General features: G+C 43.1%; 1 protein-coding gene across 1 annotated transcript in view; it reads right to left on the bottom strand.

Annotated features, from left to right (window-relative positions):
* Window positions 1–11,002, bottom strand: part of COL3A1 (collagen type III alpha 1 chain) — a 38,533-nt gene extending 27,531 nt beyond the window's left edge. Inside the window, exons 1-3 of the mRNA XM_041721638.1 lie at window positions 10,645–11,002; window positions 471–673; window positions 132–182 (exon numbers count right to left, since the gene is read on the bottom strand). Of these exons, the coding sequence (XP_041577572.1) occupies window positions 132–182; window positions 471–673; window positions 10,645–10,723 (333 nt within the window). The 5' untranslated portion in view covers window positions 10,724–11,002. The remainder of the gene's footprint in view (window positions 1–131; window positions 183–470; window positions 674–10,644) is intronic.
* Window positions 11,003–26,513: the final 15,511 nt, after the last annotated feature.

Here is a 26,513-nt window from a genome sequence, read left to right as displayed (position 1 = left end):
GGGGTAGCAAAGGAAATGTCTGAATGATCAAAGCTCAAATATGAAAAGGCTATTAGAAGAAGCAAAAAAAAAAAAAAAGCAGCAAATTACTTAAAGAACTCAATTCATTCCACAGAAGAATGTTTACTTACTGGATCTCCCTTAGGGCCTTGAGGTCCATGACCATTAGGAGGGCGAGGAGGCTAATAAATGAAAAAGACACAGATTAAATAAGACATAAGAACAACTTTCCCATGAAGTGTGTCCCAATTTGCCTATTTATTTCTTATCCCAACTCACATCCAATCCCTAGCTTTAAACCAGAAAATCCACCTTTTAACTTGGGACACCAACATGATTGTTTGGCAGACACTACTTTCTTTTCCTTTCAGGAAAGGAAACTATTTCATGTGCTAAAATATGAATCTTATATATGAAGATTCCTAATATTCTTCTTAGTATGAAGGTGTACAGATTTTCTTTAAACTCACAGATGTTGGAGGCTGTGGGCAAACTGCACAACATTCTCCAAATGGGATCTCTGGGTTGGGACAGTCTAATTCTTGTTCGTCACATATTATGTCATCGCAGAGAACAGATCCTGAGTCACAGACGCATATTTGGCACGGTTCTGGCTTCCAGACATCTCTATCCGCGTAGGACTGACCAAGATGGGAGCATCCTCCATCAATAGCTGGAAAATAAGATGGTTTGAGGTTGTTTTCTGTTTTGCTGAAATACGATTTTTTTGTGTGCTGTCACCACTTTCCAATAACCAAAGTGGAGATAGTTTGAAACCAATACTTTCTTCCTTTTATTAAACTAATTTGTATGTTCTTACAAGCATGCTTATGCAAAAAGAAGAAAAAAAACCCCACAAATTACATTACCAAGAACATCATATTCTCTCTATGTAATTTGCTGACTGGAAAGAGGTTGCTGAAAATACCGAATTTATTAACTTCAAAATGGCACACCCTAGGAAATTCTCCTTAAGGCCAGTAAGAATTTTAGTTTCGATTATAGTAAGAATTTACCACCAATGGAAATCACACAAGCACTTAAACATCTATTTATTAATTGTGTAATTGAAAACAAGCCTTTCTAGCAATCACGATCCTTTGCTTTCATGGTAGACAAGAGCATTATTACACTATCGCGACGATTTTGTCACTAACTCTGAAGACTTTCTGGATTTTATTAAGCTAATTGGGAAATTCAAGGGAAAATAGATATTCTTGGCAGCATAAAACTCTCCCAGATTCCTGGGAAAGCTTTAGCAAAGCTTATTGTATGTATTGAATATCACTGCCAGCCCCATCGGGCATTAGTAGGTCAACACGATGTGACATAATATATTGTATGGCCCCTGTAGATGTAAAGTAAGTTCCAAATCACTAAAAATAAATAATGTTTTTTAGAAATAAATATGGGCGAGGAATAAGTAAGAATAATAGGGAAAAATATGAATCATGACCATGTGTATTTGTGGCTTAACATGGTAAAAAATTTGCTTCAACCAAAATTTTAAACTTGTTTCCTAATTATATGTAAGGTACTCAGGTTTCAGCGGCCATTAACAATGAATCAGCTTAGGGGTTGCCAGAACAAAACCTGGTCTCAATTCTTGAAGCATTAGCTGTGGATTGTGGTTAAAGACAACTTTAGTTCTTGAGGATTACTATGTTAGCTTGCCAGTAATTGAGAAAATAAATAAGAAGTTTCTAAACATCTGCAGAAATTTTTGCAAACAACAATTGACGTACTGTTCAGTATTTATATTTTTGTGAAACAGTGAAATTTTATTTTCTCAGAGCCAAAATCTTTAAAATGTGGCTGAAAGAGGCCTGCTTGGGAGGAAGCAAGTAGTTTACCAACCATACTTTTTGCTATGTTGTGGCCAAGAGGCCTTTGAGCGGGTCCCCAAATTTTTCCATCTAGAGGTCGCATGTGACCATGAAGATCACCTTTAATACGTCCCGTTTCTGTGTCCTCTCATATCTGGAGTGATAGTGATTGAAGTTCATGCTAAATAATTTGGGTTTAGCGGTTTAGCCAGCTTCACAAAGATTCACAGAAAAAGGGGTAATTTCAGAACATAGACCCTACGCAGACTGGCATTGCCTCCATTCCTCTTCTCCATTATTGGCTACAGATAATGACTTTCATGATCCTGTGTAACACCGTCTGTCCACTCGGGAAGTTTCAAAGTCTCTTCTTGCTGTGCATGGCCATTCCCCAACGTGCTCTACAGCTACTGCAAGGAAGCTTGTTTGTTTTACTGCGATTTTAAGAAGGCAAGAATCTGTTTATTTAAAAAGTTATCCCCGTTCCTCCTCCATGTTTGGAGCAGATACATGAGAACATTGGAAAGAAATACTATCTTAGCTTGCAGAGAGGCATTCCTTTCCATTCCTTTCCACTTCGGGAGCCTAAGAGCTCAACGCCACGATGCTCGCCTCACGCAAGTGAAGGACGTCTACTAATAGTGTCATGAAACGTAGGCTTAAGGGAGGCACAGTTTCTTTTTTATGTCATGAAGAACGACAAGAGAGGGGAGAGAGGCACCAAACTCCTTTTTCTCTAAGCAGAACTGAAGGCTTATGGTTAGGGACTAGGTTCACGGTCTTCCAGAAGAGGTCTGAAGGTTCTAATGAGATGGAAGATCGTTTGCTAAAACTGTAGGCCATACAGTCCCGATTCTTAAAATGAGTCCTTTTAAAACTTTCTCTAAACTAACATTATGTGAAATGTGGCGACAGATGACTTTCAGCTGAAGACTTCCCCATGAATAATGCAGATTTCGGACTCCCTAGCCTTCTTGAAAATACCACCAGGTACAGGATGTAAACCACAAGGCAATGATACCGCGCGGTAAACTCGACCTTTGCTGAGATTGGAAGTTAAGTGCTGACGGCCCCCCGCACACGGGAAGGTAACTATGGGGACTAACTAGTCGTTGACTTGACTGGGGTGATCGTTGCACAGTGTATATCAAACGGTCACGTTGTGTACCCTAAATACACACAATTTTATCAACGATACTTCAATAAAGCGGGAGGGAAAAAAAGAAAATACGGTGCTGATTTATCATTAGTCATAATTCTTTCAACTCCTTGACTCTGGAGCGGGAACATCTTTCCACATTTCACGCAGGAGCCATGTTACAGAACTTAGCTCTTGGGTGTTGATGACCTACTAGAGACAAATGATGAAGAAAGTTAAAGGGAGAGTCAAGCATCTCATGTTTTAATATCCTTTCTTAGGTTCTTAATCTGCCCTAAAATTAACATAAATTTTCGTCCTTCTGTATTCACCCTCTTCTGTTCACGTCTCACTGGAAGTACCATCACATCACTAGCAACCCAGCGTTTTCCATTTGCTCTGCACTACATGGGCACGATATTTACTTCTAAAAATTGTAAGTGAATTTGTTAGAGTTGGGTTAAACCCAACGCTCTGTAAATGAAAGTCGTGACTTAGCCTCTTGGGTCCACATTTTATCAGAAGCCATATGCATTACGCTTTTTAAAACACGAAGGTCTCAAGGTAAAGCTTGAGTCACTTTGTTGTATCTCTCTCTCTCTCTCTTTCTCTCTTTTAAGTGATGCTGTTCTATGGAAAAGGAAGTTGGAATACTTGAAAAATAAGAATTGATGCAGTTTGTTTATGGTCATAACATATTTCACATACATTTAAAAGAATTTGGCTCTTCTGAAAAGTCAGTTTCCGTAGAAACTTGTGGTTGAGAGTCAGACCTTCTTCTGTTGCTCTATCTCAATCACCTTTGTTGAAAGGCAGTTTCCTCTAATTTTTCGTTGTGCGCATGACAAAATATGGTCGGAAATATGTTCTCCAGGAAGCTAAGCCTCTTACACAGATGTCTCCCCGCCCTCCGTTTTGGCACCATAGCCTGGTGCCAAGAAAAAGAATGTTTTGTTCTCAAGAGGAATAAAATATTCTAGTTTGCCACTTGCAGCATTTAGAAATTGTTTAGAAAATGGGATTCAGAAATTCAAAAATGTTAACTCAAAGGCAAATAATCTCATTTTTACTACTGGACAAGAAATAGATTTTTTTTTCCGATTACGTCTTCTATTCTTGTTGCTTAAACGAAGTCTCCCTGTTCGAAAATGTAATTAATTTTAAACCCCACCTCTCATGTCACTTGGTGCTTCTGTTCCTTATTACAAAGAACAGTCCTGAAATGAATTTATTTGTAGCCACACAAGCCATGCATTAGACTAAACCATCTCCTTACTAGGACTTAAAATATAAAACAAAGCGAAGCTGGTCTATGACATCATCCTCTCTGAGCTTCTTTTCTTTCTTAGCTCTCTGTTTTGAAACTTCAGAGAAAAATAAAACCAAGTAACATAATCTAATATGTTTAGATATGTGAACACTTTCTTTTTATTGTTTTTGTTTCCATTCTTTAAATATTAATTTAAATGCTGATTTGGTAGAATTTTATTGGTGTGAGTAAAAAATAATGTAAATTATGTTTGTCTTAATTCCATTTTTGGAGTAAAAATAATATGCCCCAAAGCATCCAATCAAATTGCTAATTTAGCCTGAGTGATGAGTTTCATTTTTTTTTTTTCTTTTCTCTTCCTACTGAATCCTTTCCTGGGAAAAGGTGTTCTTTAATCTGAAAATTAAAAATAACAGATGTGATATGCAAATTACCACAATATTATTTCCCTGTTACTTTAGGAAGTTGACTATTTCGTAAGTGTGAGTATGTAGAGTCTATATAGCTTCCCACTGAAATGGGTTTTGCTTTTAAATGATGCTGTTTAGGAATCATACATTTTGATTAAATATGTTTCTGGGGCTTACATTTATCGGAATATTTTAAAAAACATTAGATAAGTTGACTAAATTTCAAGGAAATATCAGAATTTCATATATATTCAATTTCAAATATATTCAATATATTTCATATATTTCAAGGAAATATAGAATTTCAAGGAAATATCTATAGACCTATATGGGTGGATAGCTTCAATTTCAAAATGTTGTTTTACATGGACAAGACAGATTCTGATATTCTCATCCCCACCAGCAAATCCAAAAACCAAAGAACTTTATGAATCATTTCTAGATGTTTCCTTGCTTTATTCTTTATAGATATATGATTTTTATGTTTCCAAATAGAGATTTCCTTTAAGGTGATTAACATTCTGTCCTGTGAAAAATAAAAATAATTAGATAATCAGAGTGAAAGGTATCATACGTCTAACAATGAGCGATCGCACTATAACATAAGCTGGTTTGTGACAAACTATAGCAACACTGGAGAAAATCTACTCTGCTTGTTTCATTATAGTTGGCAAACACCAAATCTTACATCTGATCACCAAAATTCCTGCCACGAAGTCATTAGGTCACTTTAATTCCCTACAGCAATTTTATTTTGCGCTGGTGGTAAAACTAATATTTGTAGAGTGTCCCCTGTGCTGGGGGCTTGGTATGAGGCCCTCGGCACCTCCTGTCCTCGGCCTGCCTTGCGGTGGCTGGGTGCTGTCATCATCTTCACTTTACACACGGAGCATTGGAGGCAGGTTGGAAAACTTTCCCCAGGTTTACACGGTAGGGGGGCAGCTTCGGCCCGTCTCTACCCCGACACCCTTAGCTGTGGCTCGGGCATCCTCTGCAGCTCGAGGCCCCGGAGGGCTGGGACAGCCAGCTTCGGAGCTCTCCTGCACGACGGCTTCTGGGCCCTGCAAGCTTCAAATCAGAGTCTAAGAAGACAGTGGTTTTTTTTTTTTTAAGGGATGACAGTGGTCTACAGATTGTTTTTTCTGTCTGGTCTCGAAGCGAGAAGATAGCATGTGGAGTGCAGTTCTGTGGTTTATGGTCCCCTGACCTTCTGGAAAGCAGCTGTGTCCCCGAGGCCATCCTACTGGCATCCAGACCACCTCCAGGACGAGGTGTGTGGGGACCCTCTGCAGGCACCTTAGCAGGTTCAGGGGAGCCTGGTCCCCCGGCGATGCACAGGGAGGCCGGAGGTGCAGCGCCCAGATCCCGACCCTCACCTGCAGGGATGCGGGGGCCTCTGGGGGCTTGCGGGCTGGCTCTGGCTTCACCACAAGCCTCCCTGCTCAGTCTGGACGTTAGGAACATCCCGTAGTTTCAAGGGGTATTTCTCTGACTTAGCTTGAGGGACACGGCCGCCCCTGGCCTCCCTGCCCCACGGCTTCGGGGGCCTGCCTCAGAGGGACTGGAGCTCTCCTAGCAAGTTCTCAGAGCAAATGTAACTTTTAATAGGCCCCGGCTCCTTGCTCTTTGACTCTTACGTCGTTTGGCCATTCTAATTTTTGCCCTCTTCTTTGAACTTCTCATTTTGTTCATTAACTTCCAATTTTAAATGGCAGTTCTTGACCTTAGCCATGGAAAACACAAGGGTTTTATTAGTTAATCTGAAAGGAATCCACTTCTGCTGTGTTTTCATTAGGCACAGACAGACCTTCCAGCGGTTAGTGTAACTCCCCAAACTGCAGTTAACAAGTGATTTGTGGAAGAGTAGCTATCTCATTTTTTCCGTTGTCATTTTGATATGAAACAGGCTAAGTTTCCCTCTGAAAACTCTGGATTTTTTTTTTTTTTTTACACTACACCTCCCTACCTTCTTCTTCTTTTTCTTTTTCTTTTCTTTCTTTCCTTTTTTTTTTTTTTTTTTTTGAGTGTGGAAAGCAATGGGACTGAGCTTTTTTCCAGGGAAGACTGCTTTACAAGAAACAGTCCACTGAGACGTTTCCAGAAAGTTATTGCAGACCTGGAAACTTTACAAATGTTCTTCATGTCCAGCAAAGGCAATAACATCTTTCATCCTTAGAGCCTTAACTCTGAGGCAATCCACCCCTAATGACTTCAAGGCGGGATCTCGCTTGATGTTACGGAGTGAAAGCCTGGGCGTTGGGGGCCTGGGCTCGCCCGCCCCCCCCCCCCCCCCCCCGGGAGCCGTAAGGTCAGTAGATGGCACTGTTGTCCGGGTGACCGCTCGCGGCCCGGCCAGGACTCCGGCTGAAACACGGGCTTTTCCTTCCCTTCCTCTCCACTCCTGGAAAACATAAGCCTTTGGATCAGACAATCAACCCGGAGGCTGAACCCGTCCAAGGCTCACGATCACGTCTCTCCTTCTCTCCCAGAATTGTTTCAGCGTCTTCGCGCTTTCCGCTCACGAAAGTGAGATGTTTAAGTCCAGAATTTAATCAGAATATCTATTTACCTACATAGGACATCAGACCGTCTGATGGGGAATAGTCTGTGGGTGGTAAGAAATGCGAGATATTATGAACGAAAAACACAAAGTCTTGTATCAATACTTTATTTACTTAAAATGTGTATTTTTACAGAAATGAAGATAATCTCTGGTTAGCTCATAACTGAGCCTTGTTTCTCTTGTTTCAGGAATAGATTTATTTACCAATTCAAAGTTGAGTGTTACACAGACAAAAATCTACCTTTTTCACCTTTAGAAATGCATTTGCTGATGTACTTTCTAGGACAAAAGACAAGGTTTTAGTGTTCCTTTTCAAGGACAGTTACAAGAGTGAGAAAAGTCAGATCCTGGAGATTGAATGTATGTTTTGTGTTCTCTAAATACTTAGGATTCAACAGAATTCTGGTCCTAGTCTTACGCTATCACTTCCGGGTTGTATTATCTCAACTAAAGCCCCGAACTGGTGTGGGATGATGACACGGAAATACATGAGCAATTATACGTTCTCTCCTCTTAAAGGGACAACTGTTTCTAGTGACTTTATCCTATATTTTCTGCATTGGCTATTTTTAATTCTGGGGGCAACACAAACCAGAAAACCTGATGGATTACTAACTGTGTCCTTAAACGTAGTGGAAAATAGACTCTCATAACCTGTAATAGGGAACAGGTTCTGTGAAGCCCATTTATTTTGTGATTCAAAACAATCAGAGGCCCACAGTGAAATTATCACGGTGGCATTATCAGGGGAGTGAAATATAAGCAAAATCATTACAACACTTTTAATTAAAAATAGCTTATCAAAAAAAAAAAACTTAAAAAAATAGAGTTTATCTCTTGGCCCGTAACGAAGCAATATTACTGAATAATAGCCATAGCCATCCATTCATTTGTGCATCTGTCTAGCAGGCAGTGGCTACAATACTAACACCAAACAAGGACTAACATCAAAAACTTGACAAATACCAGAGAAATGGTGACACATTAGATGTGGATCATTACCTGTGGAATTTTGAAAATGGACGTTAACATTCAAGTTCATCCCCAAAGTCTTTGAATATTGTTACCATGTGCTTGTGTGTGTTGGGCAACCCTTTATCAGTAATGCACTTATTTCCTCAGGAACGTGGTATTTAATACCTAGAATTCACACGTGTAATACTTTTAAATCTCCTTCCTAAGCATGGGGTCCAGCTGTGTGACATTTGGGTTGGCACTGGTCCTGCACAGGCAACTCCGCCTGCCGCTAGGCGGAGAGGCTCTGTGCTTAGACTTGGCATGTTTATAAACTACAGGAAATATAAAACAGACCACATCTCTCCATTGGTGGAATAAAACACATGAATTAAATAGAACTCTCAGAAACTTGTGAAAGGACCAAAATTCTTTGTGAGAACAATGTTTTAAGCTCCAGAAAACTTGCGCGACCAGCCCTGAGGTCAGGACTCCTTAGGGCTCTGCTATTTCTCCCCGGGGACCCTCAGGCCATTGATAAGAACCCAGAACCCGTATTCGACGGCTGCCAGTGTCTGTCCGTCCACCTTCTGGAACCTCCCAAAGCTAATCCACCAACAGAATTTCTTGTAAAATTTGCAGGAAACACAGGATGTGCTGTCTTAAAATACTCAAGCTTTTTTTTTTTTTCATGACAAACAAAATAAAAACCTCAACAAAATCCCTGTCAACCTCTTTTGAGCTTAAAAGCACACACATGCAGCAGCAAAACTTCATGACTATGTATTATTTTCTGCAGCTAAAGACAAAAGTTAAAAAGAGCTTAGGTGATGCACCAATAGTAAAGGCATTAAACACCTTTTTCCCTCTAAAATCGGATCAAGAAGACATAGCCAGAGTGCTTACTATAGAAGATGGTAACCACTGGGCAACCGCAAATACGTTGTCAGTATTTTGAACTAAACACCAAAGGTTTGTAGTCTTTCCAATAAATAGCAGCTCGGATCCCCCTCCCCCAATCCCCTCTCCTAGAAATCAGGAGAAGTTAAGAGCTTTAAACAAGGTAAATGTCTTCACTGAGCTGGGGGTGTGCAGGATGCATTTGCTCCGTAGCCGAGGACGGGGGTGTAGTGTGCTCTGGGGCAGACGGATGGGAAGGCCCAGGAGAGAGGAATGGGGGAGGGAAGGGCTCCAGGGGAGGAAGGTGGGAGGAGGCGAGGAGGGGAAGGAAGGAAGAAAAGAGACAGAGGTACAAGGAGGACCCTTGGGTGACAGGGGGGTCATGGGGGGTGATGGGGGGGCGGGGGAAGGAATGAAAAGGAGGAGGAGGTTCCAAAGAGCCGAAGGGGCGGAGAATTGAGAAGGAGGGGACAGGAAGGGGGCAGAGGAGCTGGGGAACAGGCGGTGTGGGTGTTTCTCTCCTCTCGTGGCCACGGGCTGCTTGTGACTGAAGCAACGTCACTGGGCCCCCCGTCCTGTCCTGTCCCCCGCCATACGTGACCCTCGACGACATCAAAGGCTTTACTTGAAACACAAAAGCCACTGTCAGGCCCGTGTTTGCAAAACCTCGACGTGAATGTAAACATTTTGGGCCCTGGGCACACAGGAGCTGCTGGGTCACGGGTTCTTCTGGTACCTTTAACGTCTAAAGGGTCATTTCTACGAAAGTCTGTTCGGCAGCGTGACCGGTGTTTTCGTGACTATGAGAAACATATGAGTGAAAAGCCATATCGTCACATCATCAAATGATGACGCCGGGAGGCTGGGGAGGGCGGCGGGGCAGCCCTTGTCCCCAGTCACTGGGGGGCCGCGAACCCCCGCCCGCCCGGTGGCGCCGGCGCCTCTTACCTCGTTTGCAGGAAAGTCCAACAATCCTGGTGAAAACGCTTTTTAAAAATATTCTCTTCATTAATGCAAATGCAGTTAAAGTGGACAGCATGTGGCCAAGCCTAGACCCTCACAGGGGCCACGGGGCGTGCGCCCCCGAGGACACACGGGGCCCCGGGCCAGGAGCCGGCAGGAGGTCTTAGCCCTTTGGGGCTGTGTAAAATGCACCCGGGACGTCTGCTGCCTGCGGCCTGGGGAGCCCCCCGAGACCCCACCTGGGGGGGGGGGTCCTGTGGCCTCGGCTGCGCGGGGACCCATGGACCCTCGGGCCCCACCCGCGGCCTCTGGTCCGGATGGCCCGGCCGCGGGGTCAGCCATGGGGACGGGGCTCTGCAGAGGCCACTGAGAAGCCTTCCAGTGCCGCTGACATGCAAACGAGCCAACACAAGAACATCTTTATCTTAAACGACCAGAAAACCCTGAAACACAAAAATGCCAAATCTTCGTTCCAAGCAGCTGCTTAGAGGAGGAGCGGCCGGGCCGGCCCGTGGGAGCGACCGACCGGGCTACTACCTCTCGGAGGCCGGTCTCCCCTTTCCCCTGCTCGCAAGCAGAAGACCAAACCCCGCGACGATTCTTGAGAGCAGCCCACTCACCTTGCTGCTGTGCCGAGATGACAGCGGGCTGGAGCAGAGCGAGAAGCAACCAGGTCCCCTTTTGCACAAAGCTCGTCATGTCTAAGTGTGAGACATGAGACTCTTTGTGCAGCGAGGAGGGGAGAGCAGCAGCTCAAAGTAGCACCATCAGATGTTCCCTGCCCTGCAGCACCGGGCCCGTCATAAAACTCAGCCACTGAGATTCCTTCGCTTCGGCCTTAAATAGGAAAAAGTTTGGCTTCTCTCACTTTCCAGCCCCTTTCTGAAATATGAGAGCAGCACCCATCCCCTTAGCAGTAAAAGAAATGATTAATACGTCTCTCTCCCTTATAGGAGACACAGCCCACAAAGGAAGGAAGGAGCACATCTGCAGCTCGTGTGCAGCTGCCTGTGTGCAAGTTGGTGGCTGGGTTCGCTCCCATGCGTGTTTGTACGACCCGAGGCTGCGGGTCAGGGAGCCCTGCGTGCGCCGGGCTGGGCCCAGACGGGGGCCCCTCGCCCCCCCACTCGGCCGGGGCTGCTCTGGACGAGCAGCTCGGCCCCTTCCTGGGGCACAGCCACTTTGCAGATCTTATCTTCCTACAAGCTCTTTGTATTGGGGTTTTGCCAGAGCCCCCCTCCCCCTACTCAATTTAAATAGGGAACTGGGAGAGATTAGCTGAAAGAAGAGCCTTTGTGCCTTCCCTGTCCACCCAGTCTGGGTCCGAGAAGGGCAGGTTCAGGCAAATGTCCAGCGCTCGAGCATGTGAGCTGAGCACCCTGCCGAGGGCGTCTAACCACCCAGGTCCTTATCAATAGCCGAGCGGCCGCCGCACAGATTTCATTAGCCGGCCAGAGAGCGGTTTCTTGTGAGAGCTCAAGCTTTTATGCTGCTCGTGAAAGCCAGAACAGAGCGTTTTTGGACAAAAATGGAGTTTTTCATGTTCTGACTTCGTAAGAAACAGGGAGGGAGAGGGCTTATCACATGGAGAGAACCAGGGCGAGTCCTCACTGTGTCTGCTTTGGTGTAAGGGTTAGGATGAACTCTTGCAAGTCCAGATGTTCTCAGGTGTGATCCCCAAGCCCATTCACGTGGTTTTTCAGTGCGGGCCCCGGATCTGAGGAGTAATTTCTGGGTCATGTTTGAAAGAGGGACAAACACCGTCTGTAAGTCAAACACGCTGGTCCACAGCGTCAAGGGGTTTGTCGTGAGCACGATAACCCTTCACACCTTGAGTGTCAATCCGCGGGTCACCTGCGTGCTCCACCTGGGATCCTCAGTTCTAGTCAATGCCATCTAGTCAAAGCCACTTTCATTTATTTTGCTTTTTCCACCTTAACTGTGCCCGTTTCTGCGTGTGCAGGTACAGATCATGCTCCGCACCTCACCGCAGTTCGTGGAGGCCACTTCTCCGAGACCCAGTTCAAAACCGTCCTTGACACTTGCGTTCATCTCTCTCTCTCTCTCTCTCTCTCTCTCTCTGTCTCTCTCGGTTCGTGTTACCCCTGTTTACCTAGTTCACACGTTGCACGTACGCTCCCAGGTACGTGTGTCTGCACCGCGAGGATGCACGGTGGCTAGCTTGCCTCCCGGGCTCGGCCACAGAAGCACTAGGATGTCCCAATGTAGATGACGTCCTCTGATGACAGGACGAGAGAATCCGTTGGACCAATCTCTCGTGAGTCTTCTGATTTTAGATTGGAGAGTCACCACTTGGTGGGAAAAAAAAAAAAGTAACTACTGAATAGTCATGAAAATAAGCTGTTTTATTGGCTCGTTAGTGGAGCTGTTGGGGAAACACTCTTACCTACATCTTTCTGCCTTCCATGCTATACCAAAGTAAATAAATAAATAAATAAATAAATAAAAACTAAAAAATCTTTTAAAACTAAACGAATCCAGAAATATGATCGACTTTTCCCCCAGGTCTTTGACACGTGCATTAAAAAAAAAAAAAAATCCAGCTATCTCTATGTATTATCTTATTGTTTGAGATGGTCAATAAAAGTTGAAATTTGTTGAGTTTCTTCATCAGAATCTTTCTGCAGTGTGAAAAGTTATTTACATTATTTTTGAAAATAATGCCTTTCCCTGGGTGGCGCAGCGGTTTGGCACCTGCCTTTGGCCCAGGGCGTGATCCTGGAGACCCGGGATCGAATCCCACGTCGGGCTCCCGGTGCAGGGAGCCTGCTTCTCCCTCTGCCTGTGTCTCTGCCTCTCTCTCTCTCTCTGTGACTATCATAAATAAATAAATTAATAAAAAAAAAAGATTTGAAAATAATGCCTTTTATGCTCTTGCTCGGGCAGTGCACGTACAGTTGCTGCTGTGTTTTGTTGTTCCTTCCTATGCACCCCGGCTGCCCGGACACTAACCAGCCCACACAGACCTGTCATTTGCTCTCTGGATTGCATCTGGGGCTTTAACACAAATCTAAACACCTGCACCAGCAAGAGCACTGATTAATCTGGCTCTTCCTTAACAAAGAGAGTGACTGGAACGACGAGGCAAAACGAGGGTGTGGCAAACTATCAACCCCAAATTCCCATTTTTTTCCAATTCAGCGGAAAGCACAGCTTGGAGGATGCCTAAGCACAGCTGTGATGAACTCAGTAGGCCAGTGAATGTCAGCAGTGCTCTCTACAACAGCGATGAGAAAATCAAGTCTCCATCAGGAGACACCCATGGAGGACAACTCTCGCTCTCCTACGTGTAATTTCCCTCTTTTAGGCCAAGGAGATGCATCATTTTCTATGGACGTTTTCTATATGCTTTCAAATCACCGTAAGCTCCTTCAAAATGTCTCTATGGTAAGAGTCACTTAAAAATAAACTGAGTCCACAGCAGAATTGCAGCCTAAAAGAGGGTGACTTACATAGGACTGCGCAACACAACGCAGCTTCTCTTCGCTCTTCGTGAGGGGTGGGCCGGTTCACCCAGTTCACGTGTGTGAAACCGCACTTGAAGGGTTGGGTTCCCCTTAAAAAGAATTTAGACAAATACCACTGTGTGTGTGGTTGAGCTAGAAATATGACTGAAAACGTGTCAGTTATAGTTAAAGAACTTGGGCACATCCAGCCGTAGAGAGACCCAACACCCCAAGACTGAGGCGATGGCATTAGGAGTGGCCTTGACAGGCAAGTATTTGCCTGGTTTACTATGACCAACGCTTCAAGACCCCTTTTTCAATTTCCTCTCAGTCCACAAGGTAGAATTAATTGTCCTCTTATTTTTGTTCCTACAGAACATATTGAAAATGACTTCTTTCCGGCCCAGAAATTTTACTTTGGGACAAGACTCACCCTTCCTTGACATTTAGTGAAACGAAATGTGCTACAGTGTACTCATTTTGGAGACATATCTCTAATCCCATCCATTCTTTTTCTTTATTCCCATCCATCCTTTTTATACCCTTTGCTGGTATGACTGAGGTTCTGCTTTTCTTTCCTTGTATTTTTCAGCTGAAAATTACCCCAAGTTCAAAGAGGTTACATGACTCTCCAAATTACTCATTGGGATTGGAATTAAATGGCACGCTTTCCAATTTTTTTTTTTTCAGATGTTTTCCACTTGGATTAGTCACTGATTGTGGTAAAGATATTTTTATGCAATTTAAGAATTGGGTGAACACAAATTTGGCACTGTATTTTGAATGTCTTCTAATGGGGTTTTGCAAAATGGTGGAGAAAAGAGAAGAATAAAGTTGTAGGGTTAATGGCTAATTAAAAAAAAAACGATTCTTCTGATTTTTGGTTTGCCATTAATCCTTATGTAATTTCCAGTATTGCTGTAATTTATTTATTTATTGTTAGTAAACACTCACTAATTTATAAATGGAGTCCAATGGGATTGGATGGAGTCCAATCCCAGGGCATGTAGGAGAATTCACATACGTGTAAGTATGTTTATATGCACGTCTATGTGTATGTTTATATGTATATATATGTGCGCATGTGTATATGTATATACACATACTTTTAAATATATGTGTACTTTTAAATATATATATACACTTTAAAAAATATATATACATATATGTATACTTTAAAGATCTACAAAAATTTGAGCAAGTACAATTTCCTGGAAACTGCCTTAATATATGTGTTTAAACTGTGAAAGTTTCTGAAGTATTGTCAGTATGTCCTCTTGAATGACATCTTTATATACTTATGTTTCAGTGATGATTCATTTGCCATCATAATTATTATTATAATTATATTCGAAAATTCATAGAAAACTGAAATGCGTCTCATTACCTAACACACTGACTCATCCCAGAGCAGTGCGATTTTACTTTATGAATTTTACCACTAAGGTGACACAGAGGGCTGGATGCAACATCTTGCGGGAGTTTAGGAGTTCCCTGTTGGGTCTTCAGTTAACTTAATCATTCTCAGGATTGAAACTCTCTTCTGCAAATCCCACTAGACTCTATATCAAATATAATTTGTCATCTGAGTCATACTTTGGAATTTTCAGCAATATCCAACACAGCTGCAATAGCTTTTCAAACGTAGCCAATTCTGTCCGCAGATAAAAAGAAGGCCCAGATCACCATCTACAGATAGAAGCGTTAGTTAGGCCAACGCCAAACTCACTGGATTTACAGGTTTCAAACAGATACTGACTTTAATTCCTGGCAATAGTTTTATATCCAGATATTTAACGGTAGGGACTTGTCCAGATTTAGGGTCTTTTAATCCGAATAATTGTTTAGGACACAGAAATTTAGAGCCATCTGCCTTCCTCTCCAAAAATAAATGAAAATGTGGCCTTTCCATGTTTAGCTGATTGTGACTATTACTTTACACAACCAACCCGTCTTCAGGTTAGTATTATTGTTCGTGCAAAAGATATTGTCTTAATTGCCTGAAGTCTTTATTCTTGTCTGTACATCAAATCAAGTTGAAAAAAGCTCTGTATTTAGGTATGCTATTGGTCTATGAAACAATACCAACGTTAAACACTTGGTGGGAGCTCCTGGATAGCTCAATCAATTAATGATCTTGGGATCAAGCTCTGCACTCAGTGGGGAGTCTGCTTCTCCCTCTCCTTCTATCCCTCCCCTCCTCGTGCACTCTTTCTCTATCTGAGTCTCAAATAAATAACTAAAATCTTAAAAAAAAATTCTTGGTGGAAGGTGGCTATGGCAAATGGGCTCCTTTTGTTTCCAAAGATCCAAGTGTCACCCTCTGGAATCTTAGCTTCCATGTGGCAATGCCCATTTTAACAGCTTTGCTTTATATTTATGCTGATGTATGTATTTATTTTATTCTTGTTTATAGGGCATTCTTCTTTTTTTTTTTTTACCTCAGCTTCTTTTTATTTTTATTTATTTTTATTTTTATTTTTTTTCAGCTTCTTTTTAAAGTCATGCACAGAAGCAAGAACAGTCCCTTGATCACAATAGGTATTGGTAAATGTGAAAAAAAAATTATGGAGTTGGAATGGAGTGCTCAAAATATTAGGCATTCTCTTTCTGCCATATTGGGGCCGATGAAGGCCTGCTGGGGATGAGATTTCTAAAATACAAGTATGTCTGGAAGAGTGAGGTCTGTGCCCATCATTGTTGGCTTCAGCGGAGTCTCCAGAACCAGAGGGAAAGTGCAGCTCCTCTTAAGGCGAAGGTGCTTGTGTCTGAGATAAAACGGACTTCTGTTTGGGCAATAAATGGTCTTATGCATACAAAGGACACACAGTGACTCCTGGTGGCTAACCAAACAGAACCAAAGTAACCTGGGGAGCTGTGCCAGCGGACACAGAGGCATGGTTCATGCCAAATTCTGAAGCAATCTCCTGCTAAGGCCATTGGACACAGAATCTGTATGGTGGTAAATCCCTTAAGGATTTAAACTTATGGCAAAAAATAAGCAAAAGTGTGGAAAAAAATATTAGGTGTTTAATAATATAGACGTTTCTTAAAATGTACGGGACCCACAGCAAGAATTCGCTTCTACCCTTCACCATTTTACAGATGTCAGATGCATTTCATGATGTGATTAAGTCAAAACATCTGACTAATGACAATAACCACTCCAAGTAGAAAGTTTCCACATAAAAATTATGCCAGCTTGATTATGCAAAGCACCCAACTTTGGCCGCTGCTGAATAGATTAGTATCACTTCATTTCTATTCTTTCATGTCCATCCATCCACACTTTCCATTTCCCCATCTCCTCCCTGATACTCTCTTAGATAATTTCTGATGTGCAGTTCATCCTGACTTAGGCACTATCTTCTTAAATCCAACAGCTCTTTTTCTAATATCTAACCTATATTTTTTGGTTCCATGCCTTTCCTTGCGTTGCCATTCTGTCTGAAATGGTCCTTCTTCTACCTATATATACATCTCTATGTGATCTTTCTCCCATTTTTAAGACTCAACCCACAGATTACCTAATGTGGCGAATCTCTCTGATATTCCCTGGCAAAATACATTCCTCCTCCCCTAACTTTCCTTACCTTTCTCATGGCTCTTAGTTGGATTTACAGATATTTATATCTCATACTAAAAAGAAAGCTACCCTAGGGTAAGATTCAGGTTTATTCATCTTTTTATACCCCATAGTAGTTGTCAAGGGCCTTCCATATAGTAGGTGATTAATAAATATCAAGTGGCATGTGACTTACAACATACAAACTACTTATGAAGTAATCTATTTCCTTAGCATTCTTTAGAATTCATGTAATTTTCAATAAGTTAATAACTCCCAGTATTTCTATCACTCTGAAAGAAGAAAGGTCACTCTTTCCAGCAAAGGAAGTCTCTGGATTTATAATGGATTTTTAAAACTTCCAGATGTTATGAATTTATTTCTAGAATAAGAAAAAATAAACAATAAAAGTGGTTAGCAAACAAATTGAAAGCAGCCAAACTCTGTGTTTACCACAAGTATCACAAGTAAGAGACAGATCTCCAAAAAAAAGAAAAAGAAAAAAAGAAAGAATAATTTGTACAATGGAAAGAAACTCAGGTAATTTACCCAGGATTGTAAGAGAGAATGACAGAAAAAGCCAAAAGTTCATTTCACAATGAATTTAAATAATTGGACAAGAAATACATCACAGTTTTAATGTGTTTTGTTAGGGGGGAGCCTTAAAAGCAAACCCCCCCCAAAAAAAAGGCATATAAACGAGTATCATGAGAACAAAATACTTGAAAAGGGAGTTCTTTCACTTTTTTTTGTGTGAGCTCTTTCACTTCCCTTTTCTGTTTTCTTGCAATTGCAATTGTAAAAAGGGAAAAAAGTGTAACCTATCAAATCAAAATACTGAAATTTCCCTTCACCTCCATAAACACAAACACTCCACACACTCTGTAAGACAACTGCTCAGTACTCTGCTCTCTCTTGTTTGCTCTGTTGGTTTCAATGTCATGGAGCAGTGTGGAAACCAGGCTGGCGAGCTGAGCGTGCTGGGGAAGACATTGGGGTCAGGTCGCGGTGCTCTCACGAGGTCCTTTGTGTGTGGGAATTGGAATCCAGGTTTGGCTGTTGGGGGCAAGGTGAACTTCTCAAAGGGGGAAGCTTCTTTGACCCAGATTCCGCATCAGGGTTGTATCAGTCTTGACTGGCGTGAGCCGATGCAGTTGCTCTTAAAACTTCAAGGAGGGTGTGACGGGCAATGGGAAGCCAGCAGCTAAAGGTTAGTAGCTGGAAGCAGTACGTGATCAAACTGGGTAGGAGTGTGTGAAACTGCATGTTTCTCCCCATCTTCCAAGGTGAAGAGGTGTAAGCAACATACTTTTATGCTGGGGAAAGGAGGAAAAAGAACGGAATATGTTTGCTAGTTAGGATGACTAGCTAATTAAGAAGAAGTCCATCGTGAAATTAAGACTCCTGGATTGTTTTTAAATACCAAAGAGTCATTATTTCCCATTCAAAATATAATCAAGAACGGATGGACTCTTTGAAATCATGTAGATTTAATAGGGGGAAAGAGGGGAGAGGAGGCATCTTGGGAGATTTGACTGAAATCAACATCATGTTGAAAAATGGTAATTTTGTATCTGCACTTTTTGCTATAGCAAACAACAGAGCAAAATATGGCCAGTCAATTGGGACAGCATGACACACCACTGGAAAAAATGATGTCGAGTGCAAAATTACAAGAAAAGTAAAATCATTGTTGAAGCCACGTTAGCATACCCTGCACAAAATTATATCTGATTCTCTAGACACTTCTTTTGGAAGATTCCCCAAAACAAAAGCAGAGAAATTACATAAATGGTTTTCCAGGCCAACCTTTCTGATTTAGTGTGCTGTAAGATGCTTACAGTGTTTCTCCAAGTAGGAGATCCAGGAAAATTTCTTAGGGGCTGTGGATTTTGGAACTTCACCAAATTGTTAATGATGCAGCCAATGCTAGTTAGCAAAGTCCTTCCTGGCTGTTCACAAGAAGAAAGGGTGACGAGTGACCTGCAGGAGACAGCAGCCCTCATGGCAGCCCCTGGAGCACCCCCGTGGACCCCTCCCAGTGTCAGCTGTCCTCTTCTTGCTCTTCCCAGCACTACACTGATCTCCTTGTTAGCTAAAACAGACAAAGGCAACACTTCCCATTTTCTCTTTTCAACAGCTTCGAACTGGGGGAACATGGTCATCACGACTTTGGGGTAAAGAAATCGGAAGACTTAGAGGAAGGGTGGCCAAGTACGAGCCATCTTGAACGGCCACATTCCCAGACAGCTCAATTCCTTGTCTGGTAGCCGTGCGTGCATGCAGCTAGGCATTTCTTTATTATGGCAATTTACTCGACCGCTCAGGGTTATTTTGTGCTTCGTGCAGGGCTAAGCTCCATGGGGAAGGGTTGTCCCCGTTATGGTGGTGACCGCTTCTCTGCCACCTAGCACGCAGCCTTCAAGGGCGGCTCTCAGTGGGGCCTGCAGACTGAGGAGGGGCTGAGAATCTACTCCCGTACCAGTGATTCTCAGCTTTTGGTAATTTTATTGTTTTCTAGTCTAATTTACATAATATGCATTTATTTTTTTAATTTTTTATTAATTTTTTATTTTTTTCATAGTGAATTTAAATCAAAGGAAAAAAACTAAACTAAAAGAAAACTAAATTAAATAGAGTTACATGAAATATTTCATTGAAGATGAAAATGCTCATTTGAATATAAAGCTTCTAATCTGTTTAAATCAAAGGTGTCTCAATTCTCAATCTTGAAGTAGTTCTATAAGAAAATCGTCACTTTAGAATAAAAGTATCCATCTGTAAAATCTGGTGACATTTTTCTTCATTTCTTTTTGTTAATCCCAAGTAAAATCCCTACCAAATGAAAGAAATGCAAGAAAACTCCAGTAATTTGCCTGAGGCAAGTTTATTAACATTTTCCCAAAGCCTATCTCCTTCGAACTGTTTACTTTGGATCACTGTCCAACAGATTATTTTTTTTTAAAGCCTTACAAGAAAAAGCTTGGCCCATAAATGCTAGTTAGCATAGATAAAGGCAAGGAATGGGGTTGAGTGAAGAAGAGGAAGAGAGTCTCCCACAATGAAACCATTTTCAGAAATTGTTGACTGTGCGTTTAAGCACTTAGCCCCCAAATGCATTAAGCAGAGAGCTTCAATCATCTCGTAATAAAATCTGAATAAAATATTAAATACCTAATTCTTGATGAGGCTCCTGGCATATAAGGTGCTCAGTAAATATCTGTTTAATGAATGAATTATGAAGTGGGTTTACATGTTTTGGTTTTATTAGTATGAAGAAGGGTATTGGGAGGGAAAAGTAATCGTGGATGATTGTCCATCATTAAAACCATAAACAAAGCGTTTCTTAACAACAACAACAATAATAGCAATTATGAGCACCTTGGCCTGCTAAAGATCACATGGTTAGTGAACGGCAGAGCCAAGATTCACACCTGGGAAGTCGGGTTCTAGAACGCGTCCCTTTAATCCCTATACGTATTCAATTATGTTGAGTTTCATAGCATCACGTTCTTTTAAACAGATTAGAAGCTTTATATTCAAATGAGCGTTTTCATCTTCAATGAAATATTTCATGTAACTCTATTTAGTTTAGTTTTTTTTTTTTTAGTTTAGTTTTTTTTCCTCAATTGCATAATTGAAATATATTGAATGTATCCATTGGTGGAGCCATTAAGGGTAAGCTTAATGTTTTTAGACTACTGAAAACAATTTGCTGCAATTTCTGATAAATAAACAGGAATAAACAATTTTTGGGATGCTTGGGTGGCTCAGTGGTTGAGCGTCTGCCTTCGGCTCAGGGCATGACCCCAGGGTCCTGGGATCGAGTCCTTCATCGGGCTCCCCGTGGGGAGCCTGCTTCTCCCTCTGCCTGTGTCTCTGCCTCTCTCTCTGGGTCTCTCATGAATAAATAAATAATTTTTTAAAAAAAGGAATAAATAAGTTGAGTGAAAATTGTGTTAGTAAAAAGAAAAGACTAAAGATAGACAACTCTCAGTACGCTGTGGAATCTGAAAGTCAATGTAAGAGTTTTTTTAAATCTCATGTCTTGGGGGGAGGTGGCCTGAAGACACTTTGGAACGCAGAGGTCTGTGCGACGAGTGGTCTGTGAGTAGAACCTCATTCCTCTACTAAATTATATAGTTTTATCCCATTTTTGTTTTTTCTCAGAGTCTGTTGGCCAGTCCAGGTTTTGTTGTAGTCAGTATTAAGCTAGGATTAGCCAAGCAAAACCAGAAAGTGAAAAATTAGGCTTTCCCTCCCCCAGGCCCTGTCCACGTTGTAAACTGCACAAGATGATCCCATCCTGACCGTGCAGAAACGAGCACAGTTTCCAACAAAACTTACATATGTGGCAGGAGCTGTCCCGAAATGACATACTGAGACAAGTATTTCCAGAGGATCATAGGGTTTTCTCCTCAACAGTATTCCCTAGACTTTTCCAGCATTTCTCAACTTGACCTTCTCTTTATCACTTTCTCTCTTTATATTTTTCAAGAAAGAGTTTGGTGAACTTTCAATTTCTCCAAAGAAAATTTTTCTTTAGACAAATTCGTAGTTTGTTGTTTGTGTTTATTGAGTGACAAGAAGCAACCGAAGAACACATAAAAAACAGGTAAACCAGGAGAATCTGTGGATTAGCAGTTAAATAAATTAAAGCAGCTCACCAAATTCCAATTTTATTTTATTTCATTTTTATACTTCAATCATTTGACAGATGTGCCATTTCCTCTCAGCCTATAGATTGGGGTTTTCAAGGACACTGCTCATTTTCTACATCTTGGCCTCCAAATTACTTTCTAGCAACTCATGTAAGTGCCTCCAGGTAGATAGTGGTGCCTAACTGATGGTTCCAGCACTTTCCATTTGCTTAGTTAATTGTGCTGCCCAAATACCAATTGTCTATTCAAGAAGCATAATGCTGCCCTGAGTTTGTTAGGATAAACACAGAAAAGCAATGTACAACCCTTGGCCTTCAGGAGGTAATAATCTAATACCGAACGAATCATTCAGCCACTCAGCATAAATTCATTTATGAAACGACAAAGTTAAACGTAATTTGACTGGAGTTTATTCTGGCTTAAACATTCAACAATTTTCTTAAAAAAAAAAAATCAGATGGTTTGCTTTTTGTCCCCAATTTAAAAGAAGTTTCAATTATTTATTCAAATATGCTCCTTTCTCTCATAATATATTTTATATTTATGGACGAGTTTCTGTTTTCCAAACGGGTCCCGCAGACGCAGATGCAACTGTTCTCTGGAGTTAACCGAACAGCATCTTTTCCCCCCGATAGCACATTATTGTAAAATACAGGAAACGAGAACCAAACAGGTTTGGGGGCACCTGCTGGCTCGGCTGGAAGAACATGTGATTCTCGATCTCGGGGTCATGAGTTCAAGCCCCACATCGGGCGTAGAGATGACTACAAAAAACAAATAAACTTTAGAAAAAGAGAAGCAAATCTGGTGTGTGTGTGTGTGTGTGTGTGTTCAACATGAAGTGTTTCCTCAGCTGTTGAGCTACTTAAACCCTCTCTAGAGCTGACGCACAGGCCCCATCTTAAGGTCATGCTAGAAATGTTTGTGCTTCGAAATAGAGAATCATACATGGCGCGGGAATAATCCATTCTGTTATTATTTATTTTTATTGTTCTTGAGTTCATTTTTGTTTTGAGTAAACTGATTAGTTGTTGCTCTAATTTTGAATGGGATGCTTCAGCATGAGGCAACAAGCTAAGAATCCCTCACTGCTGGGTAGGTGACATCTCCTTTTTTCCCCACTGGGAATAGTTCCGGGAAATAAGCATAGGGAAGGGAAGAGAGAAGGCGACTTTCTCATCCCACCCATAACGCTTCTTACACCAAAAGATCAAAGAAATCCACATCAGAAGGTGTGGGGGGTGTCAAAACAGTGTCGACGACTTAATAAGTACTGGGGTGCTCCTGTGCATGATTCAGAGGTGGGTGGTCCGCCCGGTCGGCGGCTCCGCGGCTAGGGCAGGCTGCGTCTGGCTGTCACACCGGGTCAGCGTTCAGGCCCGCGGCTGAGCCTGGTGCACGCTGCCCCCTGGGTGGCTCGAGGTGCTGCGTCCTTCAAGCATTTTAACCAAACGCTTCGCTCACACCTGCGAGCGCGCTGACAGTAAGGTAGCCCGTGTGGGTGCAGACAAGAGTGAAGATGCCTCAAGGACGAGCCGTAAGTCCCTCAATGCCTTGCAACCGAACTACCTGTTTGGGGCTGCTTGGAGCTGCTGCTTTTCTTCCCGACGCTACGGAGTTCGTGCCAGTGAACCTTGGCAAAGTCTCTCACACTGTACTTTGTCGTTGTCTCCAACGTCTTCGTGGGATGATGCTGAGATGGGAAATGGCAAAGAGGTTCGGTTGATATTCCTATAAGACAGTCATCGGGAGACACAGCAGAAAGTCTTACCAGCTGGTAGGTGATGGGAGCCCCGGGTTGCATGACAGCATCGGGATTAAAACACGGAGCTCAGGGCCCGGTGAGGCGGGCTGAAGCCAGCGCGGCCCAGTCGTGTGAGGGCCCACGTGAAGGCCTCCACTGGAGCTGCCGGACTGTGCTGAAGACACTATGGCTGCGCAGGAGTCGTCATCGATGTGGAAAAAGGAAAAGCCGGTGGGTGTCAGTTGGTCCTACCGCGGACATACGGTTCTTGAACTGGCCCGGGCCCGGTTCAGGAATTACACGTGTGTTTGCTGAGCTGAGCCTCTGCTGGGTGCAAGGCTTCGTGCTGGCCGTCCTCGGGGGACTGCAGCCTGGTCTCCAGGGCTGACAAGAAGCAACTCCAGCTCAGAGGGATACATGCTACGGCAAAGGTGGTACCGAGACCTTTGGGGGCACGCGATTCCCTCTCTAGGCCTCAAGGTGGGTTTTCCGGAGGAAGTGGGGTAGACAGTGACACCTCATGTTTCCCAGCAATCTCGCACAAAGGGGTTCATCCAGTTGGGTGTAGAGCCCAGCCTTGGCCTGTTCCGTCATGACCCTTCAACCCTTCTCCCTCCCCTACACTATCCGGAGAAGATTGAACGTGCTGCCTCCTCTAACTTCTTCAACAGCCAGATTAGTCTTACAAACAGGAAATTGGACAACGATAGGTCCTGGGAACCAAGGAACTTTCCTAACACCTCTTCCGTCTCCTGGGTAAGAAGCAGAGCTGCATTCGGGCGGCACCAGGCCACAACCTGTTTATGAGATTCGGTAGAAAGGAGAAGAGACAAGAGCAAGAAATGCAAAAGCAGGTCCGTCTTTCTGATTTTCCAGATCGTGATCCCAATACCCTCAAAGCATTCGAATTGGAGCAAACAAATCTCTACAAAAGCCCTTAGGCCTGAAGCAGGGCCGCTCCGCAGAATCGTCCATGATGTTTGCCAGCACAAGTTCGTGTCCCGCGAGAGGAGCGAGGGCATGTCGTGATGCCCTTGAGAACCAGGTGTAGCTAAATGTCTGTTTTTTAGAGTAGCCCAGGTCTCTTTATCCTGAGTTCCTTCCTCCTCCTCTTCCTCCACCTCCAGCTCGTGTGTGCCATGGCCTTGACCCCCGACACACACAGGCATCCACGGCGCACTCCTGTCCTCAGCCTTCTGGCCCACCGGTGCCTCCCCCGGTCGCTCCCCCAGCATCTGCACCGGCTGCTCCTCCAGCAACTCAGACCTTTGCTCCAGCCTCACCCCACGAGTCCTGCCCCCATTACCTCCTGGAAAATCTCGCACCTTCTCAACCCTTGGCCTTCTTTCTCCTGCACCATGTGTTCTGAGCACGTATGAGCCTCTGATACGTGGTTTGTTTATGTGTCTGTTATCGTCACGACAGCTGCACCTACGTTCTGGGAAGACAAGGGCTTCCGTCTGTGTTGTTCTTGCCGTGGGTGCTGGCACCTCGTACTCAAGTGCCAAGCCCCAGACATGATAGATCCACAATAGATATTCGCAAAATTAGTGGATGAGTGAACAAGCCCCGCACTTTGCTGACCCCTGACCTCCTTCCCGAGGGCCCACCTCTCTGGCCCGGGAGAGCGCCGAGCCGTCCCAGCCCACCTGGATTTGGGCAGCACCTTCCCACTTTCCAGCCTTGTTTCCAGTCTTTCTTCTTTTTACGTTTATTCCTTACACCATCTCTTGAGAAATTATTCTAAAACCCAGGTTGGCTCTTGTCATTCCGCAGCATAATGCGCCGGCGACATCTCACCACTCCTGGAAGGAAAGCCTCCCCTTCGGGAGAACCACCTGGCTTCCTGTCGCTTCACTGGGCCTTAGGGCTGCACGTTCCGGCCTTCTTGGACCTTCTGAAGCCAGTGCCTCACCCTCCCCTCTCCTTGGCCCTGGACCTTCAGAGCTTCACACACTCTTCCAACCGCCCATGTGACCAGACTCACTCCTGTTGGTTCTTCACTGTCAGACGGTCCTGCCCGGGGAAGCTTCCCTGAAACCCAGAAGGGCTGGCTTTTCCTGCCCAGTACCTACTGGGCACCTGCTCTCTGTCCAAGCGGCCTTCAATGCTCGCGTGTCCGCTCCTGGGGTCTGAGTACCACGAAGGTAGTCACGCGTTTGTTTTGCTCACGCCTATGTCCCTGGAATTCAGCAAGGCGCCTGGCTTACAATATGCATTGGGTATTTGTTGAAGATAAGAGTTGAAGAAAACATTGGATTGAATGAATGGGTGAGGTGGAGAGGGAGTTAGACTTTATTCTGTATTTCACAGAAGAAGAAGAAAAAAAATAAATAAAAGAAGACAAGTTTAGATTATCCGTGGCGATAAATTCTCTTATTTTAAAGGTTTTTTAATTGGATAATAAAAACACGTCTAAAATCCAATGGAAAATTTTTAAAAAATCATCTTGAAGCCACTGTGTTGTTTTAGTAACCCAATAGGCCATAGCAGACACCAAATTAATATCTGCTAAACAACTCACAAGATTGTTCTCCTTTGCAGTCAGATGAGAGGCAATTATTGTGAATATACACAGATTGTTTGTTTGATAAACTTACTCTACTTTAGTGAAAGCTCTCGGGCCGGGCCATGGTTCACCCTGCCCGGTGTTCACTAAGAGACTGAGAGTGACTCCGTGGATGGAAATGAATGGGAGAACCTCAGACATCATGTTGGCATGGTGAGTTTTTAATAAAGTAATTCCAAGCTAGCTGTATTTATAATTTATATTTTCTTCCAAATTGCTATTAAAATGGCTCCATGTTCAGGAAGCACCAACCCTTGGGCAGTCAAGTTGCACAGATCATCATCATTGTGTTAAACACTTGTTCTCGATTTTTTGTAAAACTACATATTCAACGTTTCTGGGATCCAAAATACTTCTAATATTTCCAGATTTCTAAAACAATCCCAAACCACCAAATGATCAGCTTCCCCTTTACCTCCCCTAACTTTGATCAATTTGTTTTATCTGCTCTTGCCTATCAAGGATAAGGAAGCAAGAATTTTC

The sequence above is a fragment of the Vulpes lagopus genome, chromosome 11, assembly GCF_018345385.1.
Source record: "Vulpes lagopus strain Blue_001 chromosome 11, ASM1834538v1, whole genome shotgun sequence".
NCBI classification, from domain to species: Eukaryota; Metazoa; Chordata; class Mammalia; order Carnivora; family Canidae; genus Vulpes; species Vulpes lagopus.
Note: the sequence above shows the minus strand (reverse complement) of the source record. Positions and strands in the feature narration are given on the sequence as shown.